General features: G+C 40.3%; 5 protein-coding genes and 1 long non-coding RNA gene across 8 annotated transcripts in view; 5 read left to right on the top strand and 1 right to left on the bottom strand.

The window, feature by feature from the left end:
- Positions 1-4,973: 4,973 nt before the first annotated feature.
- On the top strand, positions 4,974-5,897 carry LOC138911200 (uncharacterized). The gene has a single exon (XM_070208928.1). It carries the CDS (start codon positions 4,974-4,976, stop codon positions 5,895-5,897), a length of 924 nt encoding a protein of 307 aa, XP_070065029.1.
- A 344-nt stretch (positions 5,898-6,241) lies between these two features.
- Positions 6,242-7,486, top strand: LOC6629002 (Gustatory receptor 23a). The gene is made up of 3 exons (XM_002052069.3): positions 6,242-7,096; positions 7,154-7,312; positions 7,379-7,486. The coding sequence occupies exons 1-3, from the start codon at positions 6,242-6,244 to the stop codon at positions 7,484-7,486; spliced, it is 1,122 nt and encodes a 373-aa protein (XP_002052105.3).
- A 1,414-nt stretch (positions 7,487-8,900) lies between these two features.
- Positions 8,901-9,507, top strand: LOC6629003 (uncharacterized). Its single transcript, XM_002052070.4, has 2 exons — positions 8,901-9,062; positions 9,125-9,507. The coding sequence occupies exons 1-2, from the start codon at positions 9,021-9,023 to the stop codon at positions 9,419-9,421; spliced, it is 339 nt and encodes a 112-aa protein (XP_002052106.1). The 5' UTR covers positions 8,901-9,020; the 3' UTR covers positions 9,422-9,507.
- On the bottom strand, positions 9,448-10,097 carry LOC6629115 (uncharacterized). Its single transcript, XM_015173274.3, has 2 exons — positions 9,898-10,097; positions 9,448-9,840 (listed from the first exon to the last, which is right to left on the bottom strand). The coding sequence occupies exons 1-2, from the start codon at positions 10,031-10,033 to the stop codon at positions 9,503-9,505; spliced, it is 474 nt and encodes a 157-aa protein (XP_015028760.3). The 5' UTR covers positions 10,034-10,097; the 3' UTR covers positions 9,448-9,502.
- A 1,778-nt stretch (positions 10,098-11,875) lies between these two features.
- On the top strand, positions 11,876-12,874 carry LOC116651577 (uncharacterized). The gene is made up of 3 exons (XR_011416697.1): positions 11,876-12,373; positions 12,449-12,473; positions 12,651-12,874. It is a non-coding gene; the product is annotated as an uncharacterized lncRNA (long non-coding RNA).
- Positions 12,875-16,009: 3,135 nt separating this feature from the next.
- The window catches only part of Tmtc1 (Transmembrane O-mannosyltransferase targeting cadherins 1), a 52,553-nt gene continuing 45,896 nt past the window's right edge, over positions 16,010-22,666 (top strand). The window contains exons 1-2 of one of the 3 annotated variants that reach the window (XM_070209061.1): positions 16,010-16,093; positions 16,646-16,666. The gene's annotated coding sequence lies outside the window, so the exon portion shown is untranslated. Of the gene's footprint in view, positions 16,094-16,583; positions 16,667-22,666 lie in introns of all 3 variants that reach the window. The other 2 variants (XM_070209060.1, XM_070209062.1) reach the window with 2 other exon arrangements.

The following is a 22,666-nucleotide window of genomic DNA, read 5'->3' as shown; positions in this document are numbered from 1 at the left end:
TAAAAGCACCTACTACTCGGCCTTAAATGGCACGGAGTCGTGGGCACTGCTCTAATTTTGATTTTAGAGATCTTATCTTAGTCGGAATCGAGTCTATTTAGCGATATGTTAGTATACATCAAAAGTATACTTATTTTTAATTGTTAAACAATCTATGCCAGCTGCATATCAATTTGGCGATGAATTCCTTCGATTACCTTCCGAATCGTCCAAAATTAACTCTTGAAGAACGCCGTTTTCTAGATGGAAGAGTTTTTGTACCGCAATTACCTCAGAGTTAAAACCGTGCGCACCCAAACCGTAATTTTGAATACAATGTCTGTATATTTAGTCATCTGACTAATCAAATAATCAAAGTATTGGCAATTGCATTAGTTGAGAACACAAATGTTGCTCTACATTTATGTAGCTAATCAAAGATTATGTTATCAGCATTAATTGGTTAATAATCATCTGCGCAATAAAATAAATATCGAAATCAAACCGCTGATTAGCAAAAACATTTATTTATTTATGCATTTTTCGGTATCGCATAATGCGCAGTTCTTTATTGCGCATAGCCAACATAAATAAATTGTAGATAAGTTTCCATTTGAAAATGTTCAACAATTGCATGTAATGCGGTCCGTTTTGGTATTAGTTTTTGGTCATTAAATGTTGGCAAGTTGCCAAGTTGCCGACAGTCCGACCGTCGGACAGTTCGACTGTCCGACCATCGACGCCCATTTTAGTCGCATCATTTGGCGCCAGGCGTTCAAATAGAAATAGCAAAAAATAAAATTATTCTAGCATATCGGTTAAGCATTGCTGAACACGTACGATATTATGGCACATACGAGTAGGAAAAACGAGAAAAAAATGTATATATAATTCCCTGACAGCAATTTTACACAGAGAGCAAACAATGCATTGGGGCATGCCCCATATGTTGTTTCTGTTTCAAATGGCCTTTATAATGTTAAAAGGGACAAATTAAAACAAGAAGCAAGATATACGAGCATGTGACATGCTGAAATTAAAATAATTGCGTCTGTTATACCATCCGATTCAATTCTAAACAAGTAGGAATCTTTTAGACGGACAATATTAGCTGCACAATACTCTGTTTTTGCAAAATGTAATGATAATTGCAGCTGTTTATCTCTTAATTCTTCACACGATGCACCAGATGAAAACCGTCCTCCAAACTGACTAAAAGGAGATCTTAGAATACAAGATCATAAAGTAAGAGATAAGCTGAGCTTATGTAAGTTATTGAAGCCATTCGATCCGCAGAGTTGGAAAACAATCTATTTTGTATGGCATTCGATCAGCAGATGAGATGGGATCCATTAAGAACTTTTTATATTAGAAAAGTGACAAATGGATGCTGTCTTTATATTTAATAAAATAAAGATTACTTTATGTGACAAGAGAAAAGTTTGGAATAAATTAGTTCAATTTATTGTTTGTTCTCATTCTCATATGAACTAACAATATGAACATTTGGCATGCGGTGTCACGTTTCAGATGACTGAACGATACTTGAAAGCAAGTGCGTAATATGAAAGGAGCATGTTGTTCATACTAGCTGCTGCTGCTTGATATGTTTAGCACACACGTGCATATACACATACATATACTGTATGTATAGCATACTTATGGGGGCTGCTTTGTGTCGAAGAGCTGTGACCAGGGCCGAAACGCCAAAAAGCTGCTTCAATTTAATTTGACTTTGATCGCCAGCTGACGCAGTTGGTGTCATCCCCATGTCATGTACTCGTCCTCCGGCTCGCATATACATATAGAAAACAGCCCTATTAGATGGGAGCTTGTCGCATTTTGTTTATGGATATGTTCGCAACATCCGCGCAAGCTGTGCACAAATTACAAAACGACTCAAATATCGTATTCAGAACATTTTGTAATTTCAATCAATGAAATTTATGAAATTTGTATCAACAGTTAAATATTTATCACAATATTTTTTATGCTCTTTTGCAACGTTCTTTTTCAATCAGTTTTTTAGGCACTTGAATGTAATACTCTTTTACACTTGAGTTGGTTTATGGAAAATTTCATTTTTATAGCATTGCGTTTATAAACGAAGACAGTAGGATATATTTTTTTGCCCCATCAAGATTATTGTTGCTCTTGTGTGTGTTGTGTATTTTTTTTTTTGTTTTTTCATCTACTCTGCGAGTCTTTAAAATGTAAATACATAAACACAAAGTTGTGTATCTCATGTCGAATGTGGGTTGTGTTTTATTGCCAAAAGTGCTGCGAAGTAGCTGAAAACTTCATAAATCACAAAAGTTTGTTTGGCCATGAAAAGGCTTAAGGGTTTATCAAAATGAAAATTTATTGGTGCTCAAATACTTGGAATTTTAGATTTATGTATTTTCGTTTCCCTTGTCACTGGCCTTAGGAAATACGCATAACATCGATATCTCGTAACATAAAAACGAGCAACAAACTCGAAAAGAGATTTGCTCGAAACAAAACGAAAATAGAAACAAAACCCAGCTCTACGCAATTTCCATCACAATGTTAATGCAATTCTCTCCTTATCGTAACAGTAGAAAATTGCTGTTAATTTCAATTTACGAGACAGTTTCAGAAATGCTTCGCTGCAATGCAGGCCAATTTGGCCAGGTAAACGATACCAATTACACGTATTCATTACAATTGAATCCGATTGCGGGTCAGTTATGCTGCAGCAACACAAATACAAGCAACTAAGTATGCATTTTTTGTTAGATTTGAAGTTGTTTCCATTGCTGTATCCTGTGCACATTAAAAATAACTAGAATGATAAAAAGAAACTGAGGTCGACCTCATCTAGATTATTTCTAGCGGAAAGAGGACCTCGGATACCAAACATAGATAAGGTTTGTTTCGGGTAAGAAGTTTTCTGCTCAAAACAGGAATCTCTTCCAAGCTATTTAAAACGCAACGCCAATTCTTCTGGAAACAGCTTGTTCTCTTATCTATATATAAATCAAGTGAATGCAAGGTGTATTGATTTTCCGAGGGTTTTATATTGGTAACCAAAACCATCCAAAATCTATTTGATATCTATCCCAACCAAAGTGTCTCGAAATACCCAGAGATTTCCGTGTCAGACCTTACTACAGCGTATCTCCTAGTCGAGCACTCTCAGCTGTTATACTCTCACTTGCTTTTAGCATCATTTTTCAAAGCGACTGCGTTTCCTGCAGCATTCTGTTGCCAAGTGAAGCAGCTGGCATTAATTTTCATTTAAATTCCGCTTGTTAAATATGCAAAACTCTCTTTGTGGTCCAGTTGGGCAGCACGGAACCCGCAGCCCAGGCACCAGAACATTTTCTCACCAATCTCTGACAGTTGCCTGTTAACGAACCAGTTGCCATTGCGAGTTATTATTAAAATTGCAATGCTCCGTTCTCCACACCTTGGCCGAGTGTGTGACGTAAAATCTTTGTGGCTTCTCACAAAGTTGCAATTGTGAACAATTTCTTTTTGTGTCTTTGTGGATGTTTGTGGCCACAGTCTGTGATAAAGTATTTATGGAAATCTTAATGAAATGATAAGAGTCTCGCATTAAACAAGCTGCACATAAAACTGTATATTTCCGGGCACATCGGATTGCATGTTAATCGAAATTGTGAGCGACAGAACTTTCACAAACTATTTTTCCATAAATTATACCCATTGATAATTGTTAAAGAGTGTAACCGACTTTGTAATTGGCTTCAAATTCAATACAAATATCTTTGGAGCTTGTAAAATCCCTCCGGTCCAGTGGGGTACAACATAATATAAAGTATTATTATAAAAAATGTACCGCGCAAAGCCGGATAATAGTGAAATATTTTATATGCATTTGAGCACATATGTAAGCTAGGCTATGCTCTGTTAAAGGGTAACTTCTAGTTGCTTTTTCAGCTGTTCTACTTGGGCATTAATTATGAATAAATACTTATTCGCAACTCCAGGCAGCTAGTATATAAGTATTTGAGAATTATGCATTTTGAGCGCAATTATAAATGCAGTGGGTGACTTGGGTGTCGACCACAGGAGCTGTGGCAATACCAGTTCAACCTAATCTTCAAAGCAACCACAACCCTTTTTAGTTGCCATCCAAGTAGAGAAAAAAGTGGATAATTTTTAGCTTTGAACGCAGAGTCCCCCGCTGGCTAGAATACATAATTCATAAACCGGCAGCCATTTGAACTGCGCCCACAATGCTTCTCCGCAGAGCAAGGGAGCGATAGACAAGGACAGTTGAATACAGATATAGTGTGCGAAAGGGTTAGAGCCAACTTTGACGGTTCAACTTTTTAATCGGATTCCACAGCTCGATTGCCACCACATCAGCAGCTACCATCGGCACTTTCTCAGCGGTTTACTAAGAAATTTTGACAAAAAGTGCTTCGGGCCACGAAGTTTGCCTACTTCCACAATTTGAAATGGAGAAATTTTGTACTATTTACCCCAGCCCTGAGATGCGAACTGAATTATCTTATGCATGTAAATCAGAAATTAGCTGAGAGTATATATTGTGCAAGAAAATGCACTTACTTTTCTATTACGAATTTTGTAACTCATATATATTCTTGAACGGTATCAACAACCGGGTTCTATACATTACAGAGCTTAGCATTTCAGTTTCAGGAAAAAGTTATGTCAGAATCGACCTAATCAAATCACTGTATCATTTGGCTGACAATAATTCTCGGTCAAAAATTTTGTTTATACATGTTTCATTAAATATAGCTCGTTTGAAGTCAATAATTTTTTCTTGTTGGTATTGCACTTGGCTAATTTTTTGCTTCCTTATACACATGAGCCATTATTCCAACGTTCGACTGACAAACGCATTTAAACAGTCATGCAACTTAATTGTTTATATGATTTATTGGCTTACTAAAAGCCCGATTGAATATGTTTAGGTCTTAAAGTGTATTTTAGCTGTGCGGCACAGTGTGGATTGAAAGTTCTTGAGTTGCGGTATGCATTCGCTGGAGCGTGTGACCGCACGTTGCCTGTTCGGCATCTACTGGTGGATGGGTCTGGTGCCCCTGCCGCTGAGTTCTCAGCTTTTATGGTTGCTGGTTGCTTTGCTTGTACGTTGCATTTGGCTTGGCTACTATCTGATGATGCTGTACATTGGTGTCTTGTATTTATGGAATGATAAGGGACTGAACATCAGCTACATCAGTGGAACGACTCTTTTCATAGGCTACTCATTGCTGGGACTGCTGATACAGGCGGAGAGCGCACTGAAGCATCGAACCTACGCGCGCTTTGACATTTTGCGAGTTCAGTTGCGACTACGGATGCAGCGTCTGGGCATGTCGCGGGGCTGTAGCCGAGCCTGGCGCCTGCTACTGCTGCTGGGCACACAGATCGGCAGCGATGCGGCCAGATCCTGGGCCAATGCACATTATAGCATATCACCTGTACACATTATTTCCCTGCCCCAGAAGTGGCTGCTGCGCCTACGCTACGTCCAGCTGCTGTGGCAGGTCATGGAGCTGAACCAGCGTGCCCGCCAGCTGCGCCATTCGCTCCTTGGCCTGGCCGCTGGCAATGACCTCTGGCAGCCGTACGGCTCGCAGGAATGGCAGCAGCTGCAGACGCTGCGACTAAGCTTTGACCGCATCTACGAGTGCTACGAGGCCTTCAGCGACTGCTACGGCTGGGGCATGCTGGGGCTGCAGATGATGTGCGGCCTGGAGTTCGTGTCGAATGCCTACTGGATAATCACGGAGGCCTACATGACACAGCGGGTCTACATGCTCATCTACAATGGCAACAGCTGCTTTGCCATGGGCACACTTATCGTAGCGCTCTTCTGGTATGGCGACGCAAGTGCCAATAATGTGAGTATAATCTACAGCTCGAGATCACAGATGATCGCGCTATATAATTGAACTACAACCCCCCAGCTTTAAGCCCGCACTCCTCAAAGCATTTATTATCTTCGACCCTATTGTTTCCTATTGATCTGCGAGGAAAACAAAAAACGCAAGAGAAGAGCCCAACAAGTTCGCCACAAGCCACATTTAGGGTATTAAAAAACACGCTATAAAAAAGTAAAAGCTGTCCCGTTGAGCCACCTAATTGATCCGATAATCTCTAAGAGAAAGGAAAAAACTTGAAATTACTTCAATAATTATGACAGTGATGAATTGGTTGAGCTTTGACCTGTGAGCATGACTGACACAACAGAAGCTGACTCCTTCTGCCTGGTCTTGGCACCCAGTTAACAGTAGACATGCAGCTCTTGAGCGGATCGGTGTTGGCGAGGGAACTTTTTCACCTGGTGCTGTGTTTATTTGGTGTGCGATGGAATGCGCGGCTGCATCGGCTGCAGTTCGTGCCCTTTGCACTTTGGCTCTGCTGGTTTGTCGTGATTTGGTTAGGTGCTGCAAGGAATATAACACTATTTCCGGATTGCAAACTCGAGTGTCTGATTGCACTCTCAATGTTTGTTACGGTGACCCTAGCACATGGCATCATTTTACTGGACACCTTTCTGCAGCGTCGCACACATCGCCAGCTCGAACTGCGTTTGGATGTTTCCCGTTTGGAAGTACAGAATCAGCGACATGTGTTGCTGCGCGTATCTGGCGTCGTTGTGCCCTTTCTGGTGGTTCACAGTCTGATCGTCTGGTCGAAGATAGGTCTCGCGTCGCAGTGGTATACGCCAATCTTTTGGTTTGCCTCGCCCAGTGACTGGGGTGTGCAGCTGAAGATGATTGCGTTTCTTTCGGACGTCTTGTTGGCCAATGAGCGCGTTCTCTGTGTGCAACAAAGCCTGAAGCAGCTGACCCGACAGCCCAACCACGGCAGACAGTCGCCGAGTGTGGTGTCAGTGATCAGATTTAAGGAAATGTACCGAGAGCTGCATCACCTGTTTGTGCAGCTTAATTTCGCTTATGGCAGCAGTTTGCTTATTATTTTCATAGTATTATTCTTCAACTTTCTGTTCAACTCCTTTTGGCTAGTTAGACACACACTGACCCGGCTTAAGAGTCCAGTCTATATATACATACATTTGGGCTGTTTACTCAACCTAGGACTGCTGCTCTCTGCGACCTGTTGGCACTGCCAGCAAAGCTTTAATCATGTGAGGCATAATCCTACATTTGATTTTATTTAATGTTCTAAAATTCTATTTTTATAGAGTCGCCAGATCGGCTGCTTGATACCCAAGCTAGTGAACCCTATGGGTAGCAAGCGCTACAACGATTTGGTCAGCGAGTTCCTGTTGCAGACTTTGCATCAACGTTTTGTTGTGACGGCCAAGGACTTTTTCAGCCTCAATTTGCACCTGCTAAGCAGTGTCAGTTAAACGCTTAACCTTTTTTTGGGGGGGGGAATAATAAGGTTGTCCCTTCTCTTCTTGCAGATGTTTGCCGCTGTGGTTACTTATCTGGTTATTCTCATACAGTTTATGTTTGCCGAGAAAAGCTCCCAGGCTACACCCAGGCCGGAGAAAATGACAACCAATGACTAACAAGCGGTTGTGAAATCCTTTCAAAAGCGCATAAGAATATAAGAACAATTTACAACTAAAAATTATCTCAATACACAAACTTGTTCTTTAAGATGAAGTACACATATACATAAATAATATTCAGATATATAAATATATATATTCCCTGCTTTATACAGTTTTCAAGCTTATTCTACGTGTTCTTAACCTGATATACGTGTTTAGAGGATAAAAAGGACATGCAAAGAAAATCAGAGCGAGCTTATATATATACACCAGCTCTCTTGCTCGAGAATTGCATCCTAAGTATCCTAGTTTAATTCCAATAAAAAATAAAGCATCACAGATGTGCTTCAGGGCTTTTATTCTTACAATTCCCAACCACGTTTAACACAGACTCATTGACATGGTTTGGCTCAAGCCGCAAAGATTGTTAACACAAAGATGCTTCCTATGTCACCGCAACAGCTCAGCTCAGCTCAGCTCTTTGTTTTATTTTTTTTTTTTTTACATTTCTGTGAACTACAGTAGACACTGATGGGAAGGACTTAAAGATAGCGCATCTGCTGCCGTAGCTCACCAACCACATGTGCCTTAATTATTTATGCCGCCCACAGAGCGTTTTTTGGGCTTGGGCGTCTCGAGTGCCCACATGGAACTTAGACTACATCAAGTTTAGTTATTCTTAAGCAGACAAAACTACTTCACGCATATTAAACTGGCATTTCACAGGCTGAAAAACTTTTTCTAATATGCAAATTCATGCCGAATCCTTGTGCATGCCACAGAAAGGATAAAGTGGCGCCAGCAGCAGGGGCACATCCTTGAATTAACACGTGCGAGTTCGCATTAATTTGTAAACTGCTCGGGGGGCCTACACCAAGCTGGTGCTATGTTGCCTGTGTTTTATCAGTTCAGAGATACTAAGAGATTGAGAGACAGAGCAAGAGAGAGAGAGAGGTAGAAAGCCAGAGAAAGAGCTTGGGAATATAGTTTTTGTCGTTAGCTATGCAAATGCCGAGACATGTAAATATTATTTACCACATGGCCAGATGCTCGAAATGTAACTGTGCCGCCACTTCTCGTGTTAATTAACATAAAACAACTAAAACACTCGATTTATAAATATGTATGAGCCCCAAGCATTAGTGCACTAAACTATTTTTATATGCTGATCATGTTGAAGAGGTACCAAAAATTGACATGCGCTTGCACTGGATAGAAGACGGCTCTCACTTGGACTCCATAATAGGGTCTAGACCAACTATATGGACTTATTGAATGTAGGAAGATCTCGAAGAGACTCGTCTAAGTCCAGAAAGTCGTAGATCCTAGGAAGCAGCATGACTATCTTAGAACCTCTTATTTAATATAACCAAAAAAAAAGTTTCTATGAAAACCAGGCAACCATTGAACTGCTTGTCAAATTTGGATTGTTTTGCAAGTCATTGCAGGCTGTCAAAGTGCCAGCATAATATTAAAGAACGTACAGAGCAAAGTAGCGAGGTGGAGTTTCATTTTCTATTGAGTCGGAATTATCTATGCTAGAAGCAGCATGAATCCCAGCTTTGAAGAAATGTGGAATGGTTCTGGCTCCGTAAGTTGTTGTGAATCTGTGCTAATCGCTTGAGCTCTATCTTATTCAAGATATTCTAACAGCCGACGGGCAATGAGCTGGATGACGACATATTCGCATCGATGCAACCTTATCGAGTGCCCCTTGCGACAGCCGCGGGCAGCGATGCGCAAATGGCGATGGCCTACAGGAAGGCACACGCGTGGAATGTTTACGAGGCGACCTACGAAATGGAAATGATTAGCACAAAGACCATTTGCAGGAAGTGCCTGTTGCACGTAAAGGTCTGTCGCACATATGGCCACAACCTGAAGAAGTACGAGACAGACCTGCAGATGTCCAATACAGCTGAAAGCTGTAGAAGCAGAGACTGCAATTAGAGGGTATTCAAAGAACACAATTCCTCTTATAATATACAAGCTACAATTCTTTATTTATACGAATTAAACTACAAATAGTTCCTAAATCATCTTGGGCTGATTGGGCAACCGTATGCGGGCCATTTTGCTGGGCGGTGCGCCATTCTCTGGCAGATTGTTGCCCTCCATTTCGGCCAGCACCTGCTTTAGCTCGGCATTGGCGCCCACCTGGCAGTTGCGCCACGGCGGTAGCAAGAGGCTCGTGGTGGCCGAGGGGGTGGAGAGCGGCTGCACAATGGGTTTGGCCAGCAGCAGTGGGCCGAACTGGAAGTCGTCGGTCTTCTCCATTTTGGCAATACGTAAGTCTTTGACATCTATAAAGGTTTTGTTGTTCAGATTGGCAAAGCGACGCGCCTCGACTAATTGATTTCTGGCCATGGCTGGCAGGGCAAATCATGTTCAAAAGGAAAATGTTATCGTATAAATTGGCTTCTTACTGTATGATAAATCCAGTAGATAACGACGTGCATCTGGCTCGGCCTGAGCACCATAGCATTGCAGCACGTTGTCTATAAAGTTCAGATCGAATCTGAGATTCAGATTGGCCTCAGTTAATTTGTATTTAGAGTCCATGTGCAAAACTGAAACAGGAACAACTTTGACAGGCTGCAAACTCTGCAAGGCACTGTGTTCGAAAGTAATCGATAAGCAGAAGCGTTACCCAACACTGAACCGCAGTGTGGCAAACAGTTTTACAGCACTCTCAACTCTCAATCTTTTTTTTTAAATATCTGCACGTTGCAAAAGCAAGATAAGTTTTTGCGGAGTTAAGAGTTAAAGCTAATTGCTTTTTAGAGTGGACGAATTATTGGCAAATCCAACTTTTGGACTAATAAAAAGTTGCGTGCATGTATGAATATTTGATTCATTTTACAAAGCATTCAACTTTTTTGATGAATTTTCAATTTGAAGAGGCTTTTGTCTACGAACACCCAAACGCAACGATGAGGCGAATCATTTGGCAAAACTTTTTAAATATTCATAAAATTCCAGCAGACAACTTTCCAAATTTAATTAGTCAAATGAACGAAACGTTCAGCTCACTTCAGCTCAGATTATGCAGACAATAGAGTTTAGCCCTTAGAGATTTACTACTTATTTAGCATGGGACTCAGCTCAATTTAAAGTTTGAAATAGATTTGTAATTAATGCAAAAAAAAGCAACTAGCTTACATGTGAGAAGGCGTGCACTTTTCCGATTGCACACTGTACACTTTATGGCAAGAAAAAAGGACGAATAACAACGGCTAATGGCAAGCCATAGTTTAAATACCCTTATAAACTTGCTTCTATAAAAAACTTTGTTCCCAATCGATTGTTCCCAAAGGAAGGTTATAATAAAGTAGTTTGATTGTATAGCCATGCAAGGCAAATAGAAAGGCGCGTTCTTTTCGAGTTCGGTTGTTCGATCTAGTCGGTTCCGGAATATGAACTGCCTAAACAGAGAGATGGACTTATGCTTATGGCTTTAAAACATAAAGACTAGTTTACATAAAAACTGACAGACGGAGAGAAGAACTTGTCGGGGTCGGATATACCTTCTTTCATGTATTACAAACAAGAGCATAGCAGCAGAAAAGAATAGAATAAAAAACCAGTAACTTATTTCAGAATGAAATTCAATTTGAAATATAAAGCCAATTGGCTACAGAGAGGCAAAGGGTATATACCAGTCGCATACGCCCGACCAGCGCATTAGTACATCTTTACATTTACGTTCTATGCTCGTACGTATGCCATATAAGCCCGTTTGGGTTTATGGCCGGCAATCTATTGCCATTTGTAGGCTGGCAAATACGTTTTTGCGCCTCGTTCTGCCCATTTGCCATTTACGTTGGCCGCAATGTGCGCAGGCGAAATCGAAGTTTTATGCTAATTTCTGTAACAGCACACACACCAACACACACACACATGCACACCTACACACAAACACACATGACAAAGCGTCAATCTTGTTGCTCTTTGCAGCATTCCATTTCCCACTGACTGAAAGGACCTTATCTGTTAGTCGGACGCCTGTCAACACAAGGTATTACAAGGCAATTACGAATTTGTTTATGGCACTGAAATCTGAAATTTTTGCGGCTGTGCCGAGCTTAACCAAAGATCTCAACAATTTACAGAAAAGCAAGCAATACCCACCTTTTTCTAGTTGTTCAACGCGTCTCACTTCAATTTGCCAATTAAATAGGAATTCACCTAGAAATAAAGTACAAGAAAACAATTCAATTTGTGTACTTTATATTTTTCGAAATCGGTTTAATAATATGTTGAGTATTTTGGCCAGCATTGAATTGCAGGCTGTACAAATAGTGTTGGAAAGCAAGCAATAAGCGCATTTTACTCAACACGGAGCCGCACTGTTAAGTTCAATTTCCAGCACTGGCACATAGCAGAGATTTTTCACCTGATTTTCGTTTTTGTGGCTTTCAGAGTAAAAGTTTAGGTGTTCTTTTTTTTTTTAAGAAAAGTCCTAAATAATTGGTATGAAATTTGCTCAGTAGTCAAGAAATTTAGAAAGCTTGTTAACATGGACACTCCACAAGGAAATCAGTTGACTTTTGTGCAATTGATTGGAAAAGAATTCGAAAATGAGGAGGTCTATATATCTAGGGATTTGAGTGTCGGGCACACGTAGCCAATGTAATCAACAGCTGTAATCAAGGTCCACACATGCAGAGCCACAAATTACTGCACACAAGTCAAGCCTTATAAATTGTACACTCCATCCATAATAATCCTCTTCCACTCAACCACCTAGAACGCTGTCCCAAGTGCCCAAGGGGTAGCAACGGAAGGCGGAGGCGAGAAAGAAAAAAGTGCGTCACTTAAAAGTTTTGCACTCACTTGACCAGAAACTTTTATTTTCTGTTAGGAAATTTCCCACGGGTGCCCAAAAGCCAGTAACAAAATGTACGTAGTGCGACGAATAAAAGTTTTCGTGTCCACAAATTGAAAATATTTCACAGTCATATTTAATTTTAGTAGAGCTGCGACGTCACAAATCTCAGAGGTAATCAAACAGATTGAGAGCCGCATTTTGTTCAATTTCATTTGGCGCAAAGCCCTCAGCTACACACAAATCCATATGTACACATGTATATATTTATGTATAGTATCTTTACTACATACATATATTTAATTAGACTCGTAAGTGATCGCCTGGTCGTCGACTTGGTTTATATTTCAGCCTTCTTGACTTTGTCGTCTGCAAATTTAACGCAGCACAATAAAAATGTCAAACTACGTACACAACTTTGCGGACAAAAAAGAACAACCAATGGCGCTGTAGGCAGGCATGACTGACTAGAATATACCCTCTACTTAGCACAATTACAATTTAAGAATACACATATTTTTTAATAGAATTTTTATAATAATATTGTAAATATATAGAAAAAGTAAACACCACAACTAGCTAAATCATCAGCAAATGTGTTATTAAATAAATTTGTGTGGATTTTATGTAGGATATTTTTTTACTAAAGTCTTGTTTTAAAAGTCCTACTTTTTAAAGTTTGTAAATTAATAAATTAAATTTCCTTTAATATATTTTGTGTTTTTATTAAATTCTTTGGAACTAAAAGCTGGGGTAAGCTCCAACAAGAAAATAGGCCATTCTCGAATTCTTGTTTGAAACAATAAGAATATTATTAAAATTTGAATTTTCAAGCAATTTAACAAAATATCGTTATTACAAAAATCATTGAATTTCAATACAATTTTTAATTGTTTTCAAAACTGGAGAAAAGTAGAAGGAAAAACTTCAACAATAAAAATACCAAAAAAATAATTGGTTTTCTTCCAATTCCACTAACTTTTACAAACCAATCCAACCCATTTGAGCGAATCCCCTAAGTGCAGGGTATTGAAAAAAGGAAGTAATGAGCACATAGAGAAAGCAAAACTAAATAAATAATTCAGTATAAAATGTCAGGAGCATCAGAAGCGTTCATCATGGTGACTAACAAGGAGAGTGTGGAAGGGAATCGGCGTGGACTCCACTCTACTCCACGGCTCGGCCGAGGACCGTGGAGCGAGGAGCGAGGGAACGTCTCACAATTTCAGCGGAAATGGGATGACAGCGACAAGGACGTAGTGGAGGCGGCAGATGCATTCAAGGAAGCAATTGTATTGTCTGACTGCTGTTTTCCACTTTACTTTGCCACGCCTTGCAGCCCCCTGCACCCTCGCTGCGCCGCCCCTCGCCCCATCGCGCTGTGTGTAACTTGTTGACGTTGATAGTTGTACGTGCCGAAGGTGAATGGCATCTGTGGACGCGAAATTGAATTCGTGCCTGGCAAGTTTCACACACAACTGAATTGAGTCACAGCGACAAGGCGTCAGGAGATGTCCTGGCAGGTGCTGCTCCCTACCGTTGGCTAGTGTTCCAGTGCTTGCTGCCTGCTGACTGGTGCCTGTTCCTGGCTCTGGCTCTGGCTCTGGCTTTACCCGCTGACTTCGATATTTTGTCGCATTACGTTGACAATTTAGATGTTTGTCTGCGCGCATTCTCGCAGGATTCAATTTCGAAAATGCAGCCCGGAAAATTTGCAATGCGTGCGAAGTGCAAGCGCTCCCCGCTGTCAAACAGAAATGCGCGCAGACAAAAATCATTCGACTAACGCTCAAGGCCCACGTGAAGGCGGAGGGGGAGGGGGGAGGGGGGGTTGTCCGCGTCGTACTTTCCAGTCATTCATTAGAAACCATAATGTGCCACACAGTGTGCCCAACAAAATCTGCCATGTACCAAATAAAAATTGCAACACTTTTTATTCTGTTCTACTCGAGAACTGTCACACGCCAAGCCAAGCGCAAGGGTTGCGCCCCGCCCCACCGCTCCCCGCGCGACCCGCATCTAAGCCCTAAACCCTTGGAAATTGTAATGTGAATGTCGCTGGCAGCGCAAACCCAACTGGCATTTCATTGTTGTGCTTTTTTCACTACATTCTATTTTATATAATGTGTCTCGAATGTGTGTGTGTGTAAGAGGGTGTGTGTGTGTGTGTGTGTGTGTGTGGGAGGGTGTGGGTGTGTGTGCGTTCTATCAAAGCGCAGGAAACACGTGCGGGTAAAACATTTTTCAAGCTTTTAGCGCTGCATACAAATCAACCCCAAAAAACAAAACAAGCCAAGGGAGCGGGTGCCAGGGGGGAATGGGTGCCGGGAGGCGGAACTAAAATCCCATTCACAATAATTTGTTGAACTTCATAAGAGCCCAAAAGTGCTGGGATGATAAGAAGCTTTCCTACTCAGCAATCTGTTGCATTATGATTACGCTAAACTCACTCATCTGAGAGATTCACAAAATGTGATAACAGTAATCACCGGAGTCGAGGCAGGTGAACGACAAATCACGTTGATGCACTGCATCAAGCTAATGAATGGCAATTTCAAGGGCAAAGCCAAACAAATCATGACCTGCGACTAGTTTAGCAGAGCGCAAATAAAGACTCCGGCTTTAAACAAGACCCAAGCGAAACTCAATTAATCCAATTGAATCCAATTTAGTTTCGCTATTATCTTGCAAAATGTTCCCATAATTGAAATTAGCAAAAGTAGAGTTACGAAATACCCTGTACCCAGCTTTGAACAAGAAGACAGACTCATCTCTGCAGAGGTTCGTTCTGCCCTCACCTACACGCTATGGAAAATGCATTCTTGGACAACTTCGCTACTTATAAGATTCTCAAAGATCAAAAGGATATCCAAATAACTGTATCTCCGGTATCAAAATTTGAATATTTTCTTTTGTTTATATGAATAAATATTAGCTAATATAATTCATCTTTATTTGAAAGAGTTGCTTACATACTTTACAGGGGTGCACGGTGCTCTAGCAATAACAGATTTGATTTACAGTTTTTAACCTGTTTACTTTGACATTATGTTCGCTCTCGAGGTCAGACAGTCGGCGTTCACTGTTAAGTAACAGAATTATAGCAAGAGGGGTGAGTTTTAACAGCAAATGTAAGCATTAACATAACAGCGGATAAAATTTAGCAGCACAATTATCAATGTGCATCTTAAGCTTATGAGGTCAAACTCCACTTTTATTTAATCGGAAATTTATTAATGAGTTATATATCTTGAAATTTTAAATGGCTGGCATTTGAAAGCTTTAGTTATTTAATATTTAAGGTTTTTTAGGGCTTTGCCCCAGTTCTAACCCAGCAAGAAAACAAAAGTTGTTCAGAGCCAACTCAACGCCAAACTGTTGCTCCTTTTAACAGAGCTGCATATTCACCACGATAACAGCAGACGAGAGAGCAGGCGCTTGCGCACAATTTCCGCACGAGCTGCTGTTACAGCGAGTGGGTGAGAGGCGTACTCTCTCTCTCTCTCTCTGTCTCTCGCTCTCTGCTTATTGGCGGTTGTTGTGGGCAGTGTTGAGGCCGATGCGCGTCGGCTACTCGTTACAGCTGTCGCTGCTGCTATTTATGTTCTCGTCGGCAGCATTGCCACCGCCGCCGCTGCCGCCTCTGCTGCCGCTGCTGCTGTTGCTGTTGCAGCTGCCGCTGCTGAGCCACACTCAGTCTGCTTGTTACATTTGAATCGCATGGTGGACTCGGTCGGCTTCGTGTCTCGTGTGGGCCGGCAAACTGAGATTTTCGAAATACGAGTTTTGTGCACGTGTGTGGCAATTACGAATCGCCCGAACACCCAACCCGCTACCCTTTGACCAACTAGCATTCATAGCCTTATTCCATTTGCCCGCACTTCCCCGCCGCAATGTCCAAGCGGACGTCGTGTTGAAAGCGCCCAATGTAAATATGTGCACACATGCAGCCACATAAATTAAATGCATTTAAATCCGCAAAAGATTCAAACTAAAGTCAAAATACTACAATAATTAAGGCACAATATTCGCCAGCACAAAACACTCGCACACACACACACACACACACACACAAGCACGCACACACACATATAAATATATATAGTGTGCTATTACAGGGAAATGTGCTGTGGCGACATCTGTTGGACGACGTGTGTGTGAATTCCAATTTCCGCTCAAAGCGCAGACTTTAAGCAACCTTCATCCGGTTTTTTCAGTTTATTTTATTTTATTTTTTTGTGTTTTGCTCTGTTTTGGGTCTCGATTGCGTCATTTTTAATTAAGTTGTTCCTTTTGCGTAAATCCCAACCATTTTGCGGCTATTTATGGTGCTTTTTTTAAAGCAGCTAATCACAGAATTAAACTAGGTAAGTGTTTTATTATATTTATAAGATAAAATTAGATATCGTGGAATATGTCAAAAAAACAATTTGCAAAAATGACACTTAATTTAATTTTGCAATTTTGAGCTATATATTTACAGGTACTCTTACTTCTTAGTAAAAATACATATATATATTTCGTTTCGAATTAATTTTAAATTAACTCGAACTTTAGCATTAAGTGTTGCCTAGTTTTCGGCGTTCGACTTGGACAGGTGACTTCAGCTGTGCACAGCTTAGGTACTTTGTGTTTTATATATCTACAAGACCTCCTTTTCAAATAGTAGTAAATGCTATCAATAACAAGAATTATGATAAAGAGCTGCATATTTTTCAATATGCTAGCCCTGCGGCAAGCATTGTCTGGTTATAGTTAAAGCTAAGCCCATTTATTTATCGCAGCGATAAACTAAACGAAACGAAATTTCAATTTCCTTCTCAAAATATCCATAGAAATGGCTATTGAAATGAAAGGCTTAGCCCTGTGCCGCTTTCAAGATAAACAACAGCAGATACAGCATTAAAATGGCAACTTTAACCTTGGCCAGTGGTCAGTGGGCGTTGGGGATGGGTAGATGGGGTCATGGGGCATGCAACCGCATCAAGGCCACAGCCGTCAATGCACAAACACGGCCCCTTTATGGCATGTACTGGCACGCCCAGTGTTTGTTATTTGTTATTTTTACTGTACACATGACAATAACGCCGCCGGCTGCCGATGCTGTAGCCGGGCAAGGAAACGTCGTTGCAGGATGCAGGCGCCCGGGCTGGGACCGGCGCCCAGACCAGAGCCGTACACTGGCCAAAGAGTAGTCGGCTTGTGGCAAGTGCAATAGTTTTGAGTGGACGGGGCAACTTTTTCCATTATGAATGGTGCGGTTGCGCTTTTGCCCCATTCATTATTTACGAGTTTCGAGTGCAAACTTGTTTCGCCAGCAAACAAGTGGCGGCCAGAGAATTAGAAGCGCCGCTCGACCGCTTAAAAAGAACGAATGCCGCTATGAGACGGCACTTCAAAGCAGCACTCTGCAGCTTGCTCTGCGCTCTGCGCTCTGCGGCTAAGTGCTAAAGTTTTCTGCCATAAACCAAGACAAAAGCAAACGCCCACATTGAGTTGAGAAATCGCAAGAAACAAAAAAAAAAAAAAAACAAATAACCAACTAAATGAACAAATCCAGAATCTACAATCGTTATGCGTGCTGTTCAGCCTTTTGTTACCCTTGCAGGGGGTCTTACAATCTTGTCAGAAAACATGTAGAGACCAAAAAAGAGACAGGTATGACTTGATTGGTATCAAGGGATTATTTTCTAGCCGAATAAACCAACCGAATCGAACCACTATATCATACAGCTGTTATAAGAACAATCAGTCTACAAATAAATTCTTGCATAATAACTTTTCACCTCTTCAAGATATCTTGATTAGGCTTGGCATTAATGAGATATGTTAGGCCCCATGAACAACCTCGAACCTTAGATGATATAGCTCTATGGGAATGATCGGTCGCAATATAAGTTTTGTATGGAAATCCTATATAATCAGCTACAGATTTAACAATTATGAACTGCACAATTCTGCTCACATATGTACAAGAGCGTAACGCCATATGTGTGGAAGGGTATTTCATCTGCGAAGTGACATGCTCTCTTGTTTTTATTGTTTTATTTTTTTTTGTTTTCTGAATTATGTATTGATAAAATGGTTTCAAAGTTTTCAGGCTTGAAATGAACGAGCGCATTTATGCGTGTGCATAATTTTCAAAATCACTTGTGAAACAAAGTCGCAAGTTTTTCGGCACACACACCCACATCCCCACTCCCACTCCCACACACACACACACACACACACGCACACACACCCATCAGAGTTTAGGCTGTTGAAGGAAGCACCCACTAGCCCCGCCGCCATCAGGACACAACTTCTCGTGCATGCAGCACATTCTCTGACATTGATAAATGATTTTCCTTCACCCCACATAAAGTTGGCGCATAAGAAAACCGAAACAGTCGCAGCAACGCTGCATTCTTGGGCAACAGCGGGGCAGTGTGGGACGGGGTGGGATGGGGAGGAAACGGGGGTTTTGGTTATACCGGATGCATTCATGGCTAGAAAATTGTTGTTGTTCACTAAACCGTGAACTCTGTGGCTTACTGTGAATTTGGCTAGCCGACTGAAATTATCAGCAGCAGCAACAGCAGAACACTCGACGCCTGGTGACAGTTTCGGAAGAAAAACTGTGGAAATCATAAATAAAATATAGATACGACTACTTCGCACAGACGCTAGAAATGTAATTATGCTCGCTGCAACCGAAAAAGAACGAGAGAGAGAGAGAGAGAGAGAGAGAGAGAGGGGAGGAGAAAAAAGAAGAAAGTACTTCAACACAATTCATTCACTTAAAAGTCGTTGGGAAACTAAGTTCGTCCAAGCGAATGCAAATGAAAAACCGCAACGCATGCTCAAGTCGAGTTTTCCACAGTCGCCAAGTTTCGAGTTTTCCTTTAGGCCAACATGTAATTAGAGCCCTAGCAATGCGCGCACTTGCCAAAAATGTTGTGGGCGCAGCGCTTTGATGTACACACACACACACACACACACACACACATTTGTGTATAGGTCTGTATACACATATATATAGGTGGTTCGCAGTATGAATACAGCTGTGGGAGACTGTGCAACAGTCAGCAGCTGGCCGGACCACAAAAGTTCAAGTTTGCTCAACTCCGAGGACGACGCTGCTTGTCTGGCGCTGAAGTCCTTGGAGTGGCTCTTGCCTGCCGCAGGACCAACTTGTCTCTGTGTGTGTGTGTGTGTGTGTAAATTGGACGAATGTGCCGTTATGTGTCGATGTGTTGACATCCAAGTGCACAAAAACTGCAGAACTTTATTTGATGTCGTTGAGGACCGGGGGACCGGAGACCGGCATCCAAGCCCATGCCCATGCCATTGGAGTGCGGTCACAACAGACCATAAGAAAGTTATGCAATTGGTTTCTATGCTATTTCTACTCTCTGAAGATATTTTAAAAAGTTACTCACAAACATTCCTAGGCAAGCATGATAGCGGCTAACAATTTCTGCTTTATTTAAAACATTTTTTTAACCAATTACCATTAATTACGAAAGCGATCCTTATGCGAAATGTAACTCTATAATCGGAGCGAAAGGACAGTTTCTTAAAATTTGAGTCAGCTTATAAATATTTAACATTTCGATTAGTTAACACAAAACAATGTTCAGATCAATTATTGTTTTTTTTTAAAGCTCTACATACGAACTTAATGAATACGTGTTTCAGTGATTTGGGAAATATCACCCGCAACATTCATTAATTACCGAAAAACATTTGTATGAAGATGCATGCATGCCTACATACATACATACATACATACAAAATAAAATCACCAAAGAAACAAAAAAAAAAAAAACACCAAAAAAATACTACACTACTAACTAAGCCTGAAAAGCTGCAGAGCCTACTTGAATTCTTGAGAATCGAGGAGTAGAGCACTTGGTAAAAATCTGTTTTATTTTAATTTGCAGCATAGCGTCAAATATGCTTGGACTGCACTTGGCATTAGAAAATAAGCATACATGCTTATATATATAAATGCATAAATGCATACACATAACACACAGACACACACGCACACATATATACACTCACACACATATATTATACGCACTCGTACAAAAATCAGTATTATTATATGCTTTGTTACAGATATTTCTGGTGTATTGAGTTGATGAGGTAGGTCGCAGGGGTCTAACCTAGGAAGCGCCTCTCTCTAGTGGGAATTAATAATTTAGAGTATATTCAACTTACATTTAAATCTGTTTTTGTAATAATCTAAAATTTTAAATATTAGAACAGATTTATATGCAATGCTGTACTTAATTACAATGCTAGCTAAACATCAGTACATCAGACTAAGGTTAATTCCAGCTGGGAAAACAAATCATTTTATACTTGCGAACACGCATTTGAACACGAGTTTATTGCGTAACAATTAAAATGCAATTTTTTAAGGCATTTTATGGGAGTGTGGAAGGCGGAACTGCGACTTCGGGCCTCTTGACATTCGCAGTGAGAAGCAAAAGTCATAAAGTGGCATACTTGCAATATGAAAATGTTGCATAAATTGAAAATTATAATTATTTATGGTACAATGTGTCGTATAGAAAACGTTAATGCGAGACGTGGGCTATGCAGTTGGTCAGGCAGCAGGTTGTTTGGCGAGCTCTTAAATATAAAACATTTAACGCTCGCCTTTGTTGACGCCTCAACTCGACTCCACTCGACTCATACGCTTCATTTGCGGGGAATGAATAAAGCTGCCGCCTGCCGCCTGCCGTAGTTTCCATTCATGGGTTGCATTGTGAGTTTTTCCATCATTTTGTGTTTTTGTTTTTTTCTTTTTCCATTCAAATAAGTAATGAAGTTCTCTTTTCAGCCTGTCTGTTTGTGTGGCAGAGATCGCTGTTGCTTTGTTGTTGCTTTTATTGGATTTTATATTTTTATCGATGCACGTTAAATTTTATTGCAATTGTTATGCGCACATCTTTGCTGCAGCGTGGTTTTTATATTTAATAAATTTAAATCACTTTATATGTGAGTTTTATGTGCGTTAATAATGCGCCACACATCAGGCGCGCGGGCGAGCCGGAGCGGGAAAGCGGAAATGCGTTTTAACTTTTTCTCATTCACAATGAACCAAAATGGCGCTAGAGGGTGAACAAAGGGGAGAGCGAGTTGAATTTATTTGTTTCTGGCTTATATCAACTAACAAACTTTATGGCCACGTTAATGGTCTGCCAAAATTTAAAGTATTTTCCGAAACGATAATACTTATGCGTTCGTTTTATGATTTTGCAGCGGGTAAAATGTGGAAACATAATATATATGCCTTTTGCCGCGAATTGCGTCTTCAAGGAATTTATGAAATAGTGAAATATATTTTTTTTTAGTTTTTATATCAAAAACAATTTAGTTTTCCAAATAAAATTCAAAAGTTTATGTAATTTCCTATAATTTATTAATGTAATATAATTAACCAAGCCGCATATTTTGTTTATTATGCAAAGAGAAGGTTACTTAAAGGACTTCTAAAAGAAAATTAGCAAGTAAAGAGCTATTCTTTTTTTTTTAAATTTATAGTAGCATATTATAAATAAGCATCTAGGAAAATTACAAAAAAATGAACCTAAAATAATTGATATAAAATTAGTTTTAATATATATATAATATATTATTCATTTTATTGCTAGTCTTCAATCATTCCCTTAATTTCTTTAGCAAGTGCTATTCATCTAGTCTTCATATAACATTTAAAATGATTGTCGCTTGCCTTATATAAATGATTTTTTCTCATAACATTAATTTCCCCTGCCCAATAGCCAGGGGCACCCGCCCTACAATTCAGTGTAAATTATAAATGCCTTGAACAGCGAACCGCTGAGTGCTGCTGATATTTCAGTATTTTATGCCATATTTCATCTTCAGAAATAATGATGCTAAAAATGAAAATAATAGGTACATATTGATGAAATTTAATATGATGAGAAAAGCTCAATTTGCGCAATGCCAGCGCAGGAGAAAAGCAAAGCGTAAAACAACAACAACAACAACAACAACAACAAAATCAACATCAAATACAACAACAAGAACGTGCAAGTAAAAACGTTTTTGTTATTTCGCATCAAATTTCCAATTAAACAAAAATTCTAATTTATTTTTCGTTCCACTTTCGTGTTTGTTGCTGTTTGCCCCCGCTCCGCTGTCCTGTTGTCGGTATGTGTGTGTTTGTGTGTGTGTGTGTGTACATCGCATCTAATACTATTATATAGTAAATTATTTCGAGGTAATTATTTGCTGAGAAGTTGATATTTGATGCCAGCAACTTTACGTGTGGCAGCATACCCAGTCTCAATAATATTACACAATTGAGTACAGACAGCAGCAGAACAGACAGAAAATGTAGATAG

Source organism: Drosophila virilis, chromosome 4 (genome assembly GCF_030788295.1).
Source record: "Drosophila virilis strain 15010-1051.87 chromosome 4, Dvir_AGI_RSII-ME, whole genome shotgun sequence".
Lineage (NCBI taxonomy): Eukaryota > Metazoa > Arthropoda > Insecta > Diptera > Drosophilidae > Drosophila > Drosophila virilis.
This window is presented reverse-complemented; position numbering and strand designations above follow the sequence as displayed.

Coding starts and splice junctions, on each gene's coding strand:
- LOC6629115 (XM_015173274.3), bottom strand. CDS start 10,033: ATGGACTCTAAATACAAATTAACTGAGGCCAATCTGAATCTCAGATTC. Junction 9,841..9,897: donor TCTACTGGATTTATCATACA/GTAAGAAGCCAA, acceptor TTGCCCTGCCAG/CCATGGCCAGAAATCAATTA.
- LOC6629003 (XM_002052070.4), top strand. CDS start 9,021: ATGAATCCCAGCTTTGAAGAAATGTGGAATGGTTCTGGCTCC. Junction 9,063..9,124: donor TGTGGAATGGTTCTGGCTCC/GTAAGTTGTTGT, acceptor ATATTCTAACAG/CCGACGGGCAATGAGCTGGA.
- LOC6629002 (XM_002052069.3), top strand. CDS start 6,242: ATGCAGCTCTTGAGCGGATCGGTGTTGGCGAGGGAACTTTTTCACCTG. Junction 7,097..7,153: donor GCCAGCAAAGCTTTAATCAT/GTGAGGCATAAT, acceptor CTATTTTTATAG/AGTCGCCAGATCGGCTGCTT. Junction 7,313..7,378: donor ATTTGCACCTGCTAAGCAGT/GTCAGTTAAACG, acceptor CTCTTCTTGCAG/ATGTTTGCCGCTGTGGTTAC.
- LOC138911200 (XM_070208928.1), top strand. CDS start 4,974: ATGCATTCGCTGGAGCGTGTGACCGCACGTTGCCTGTTCGGCATCTAC.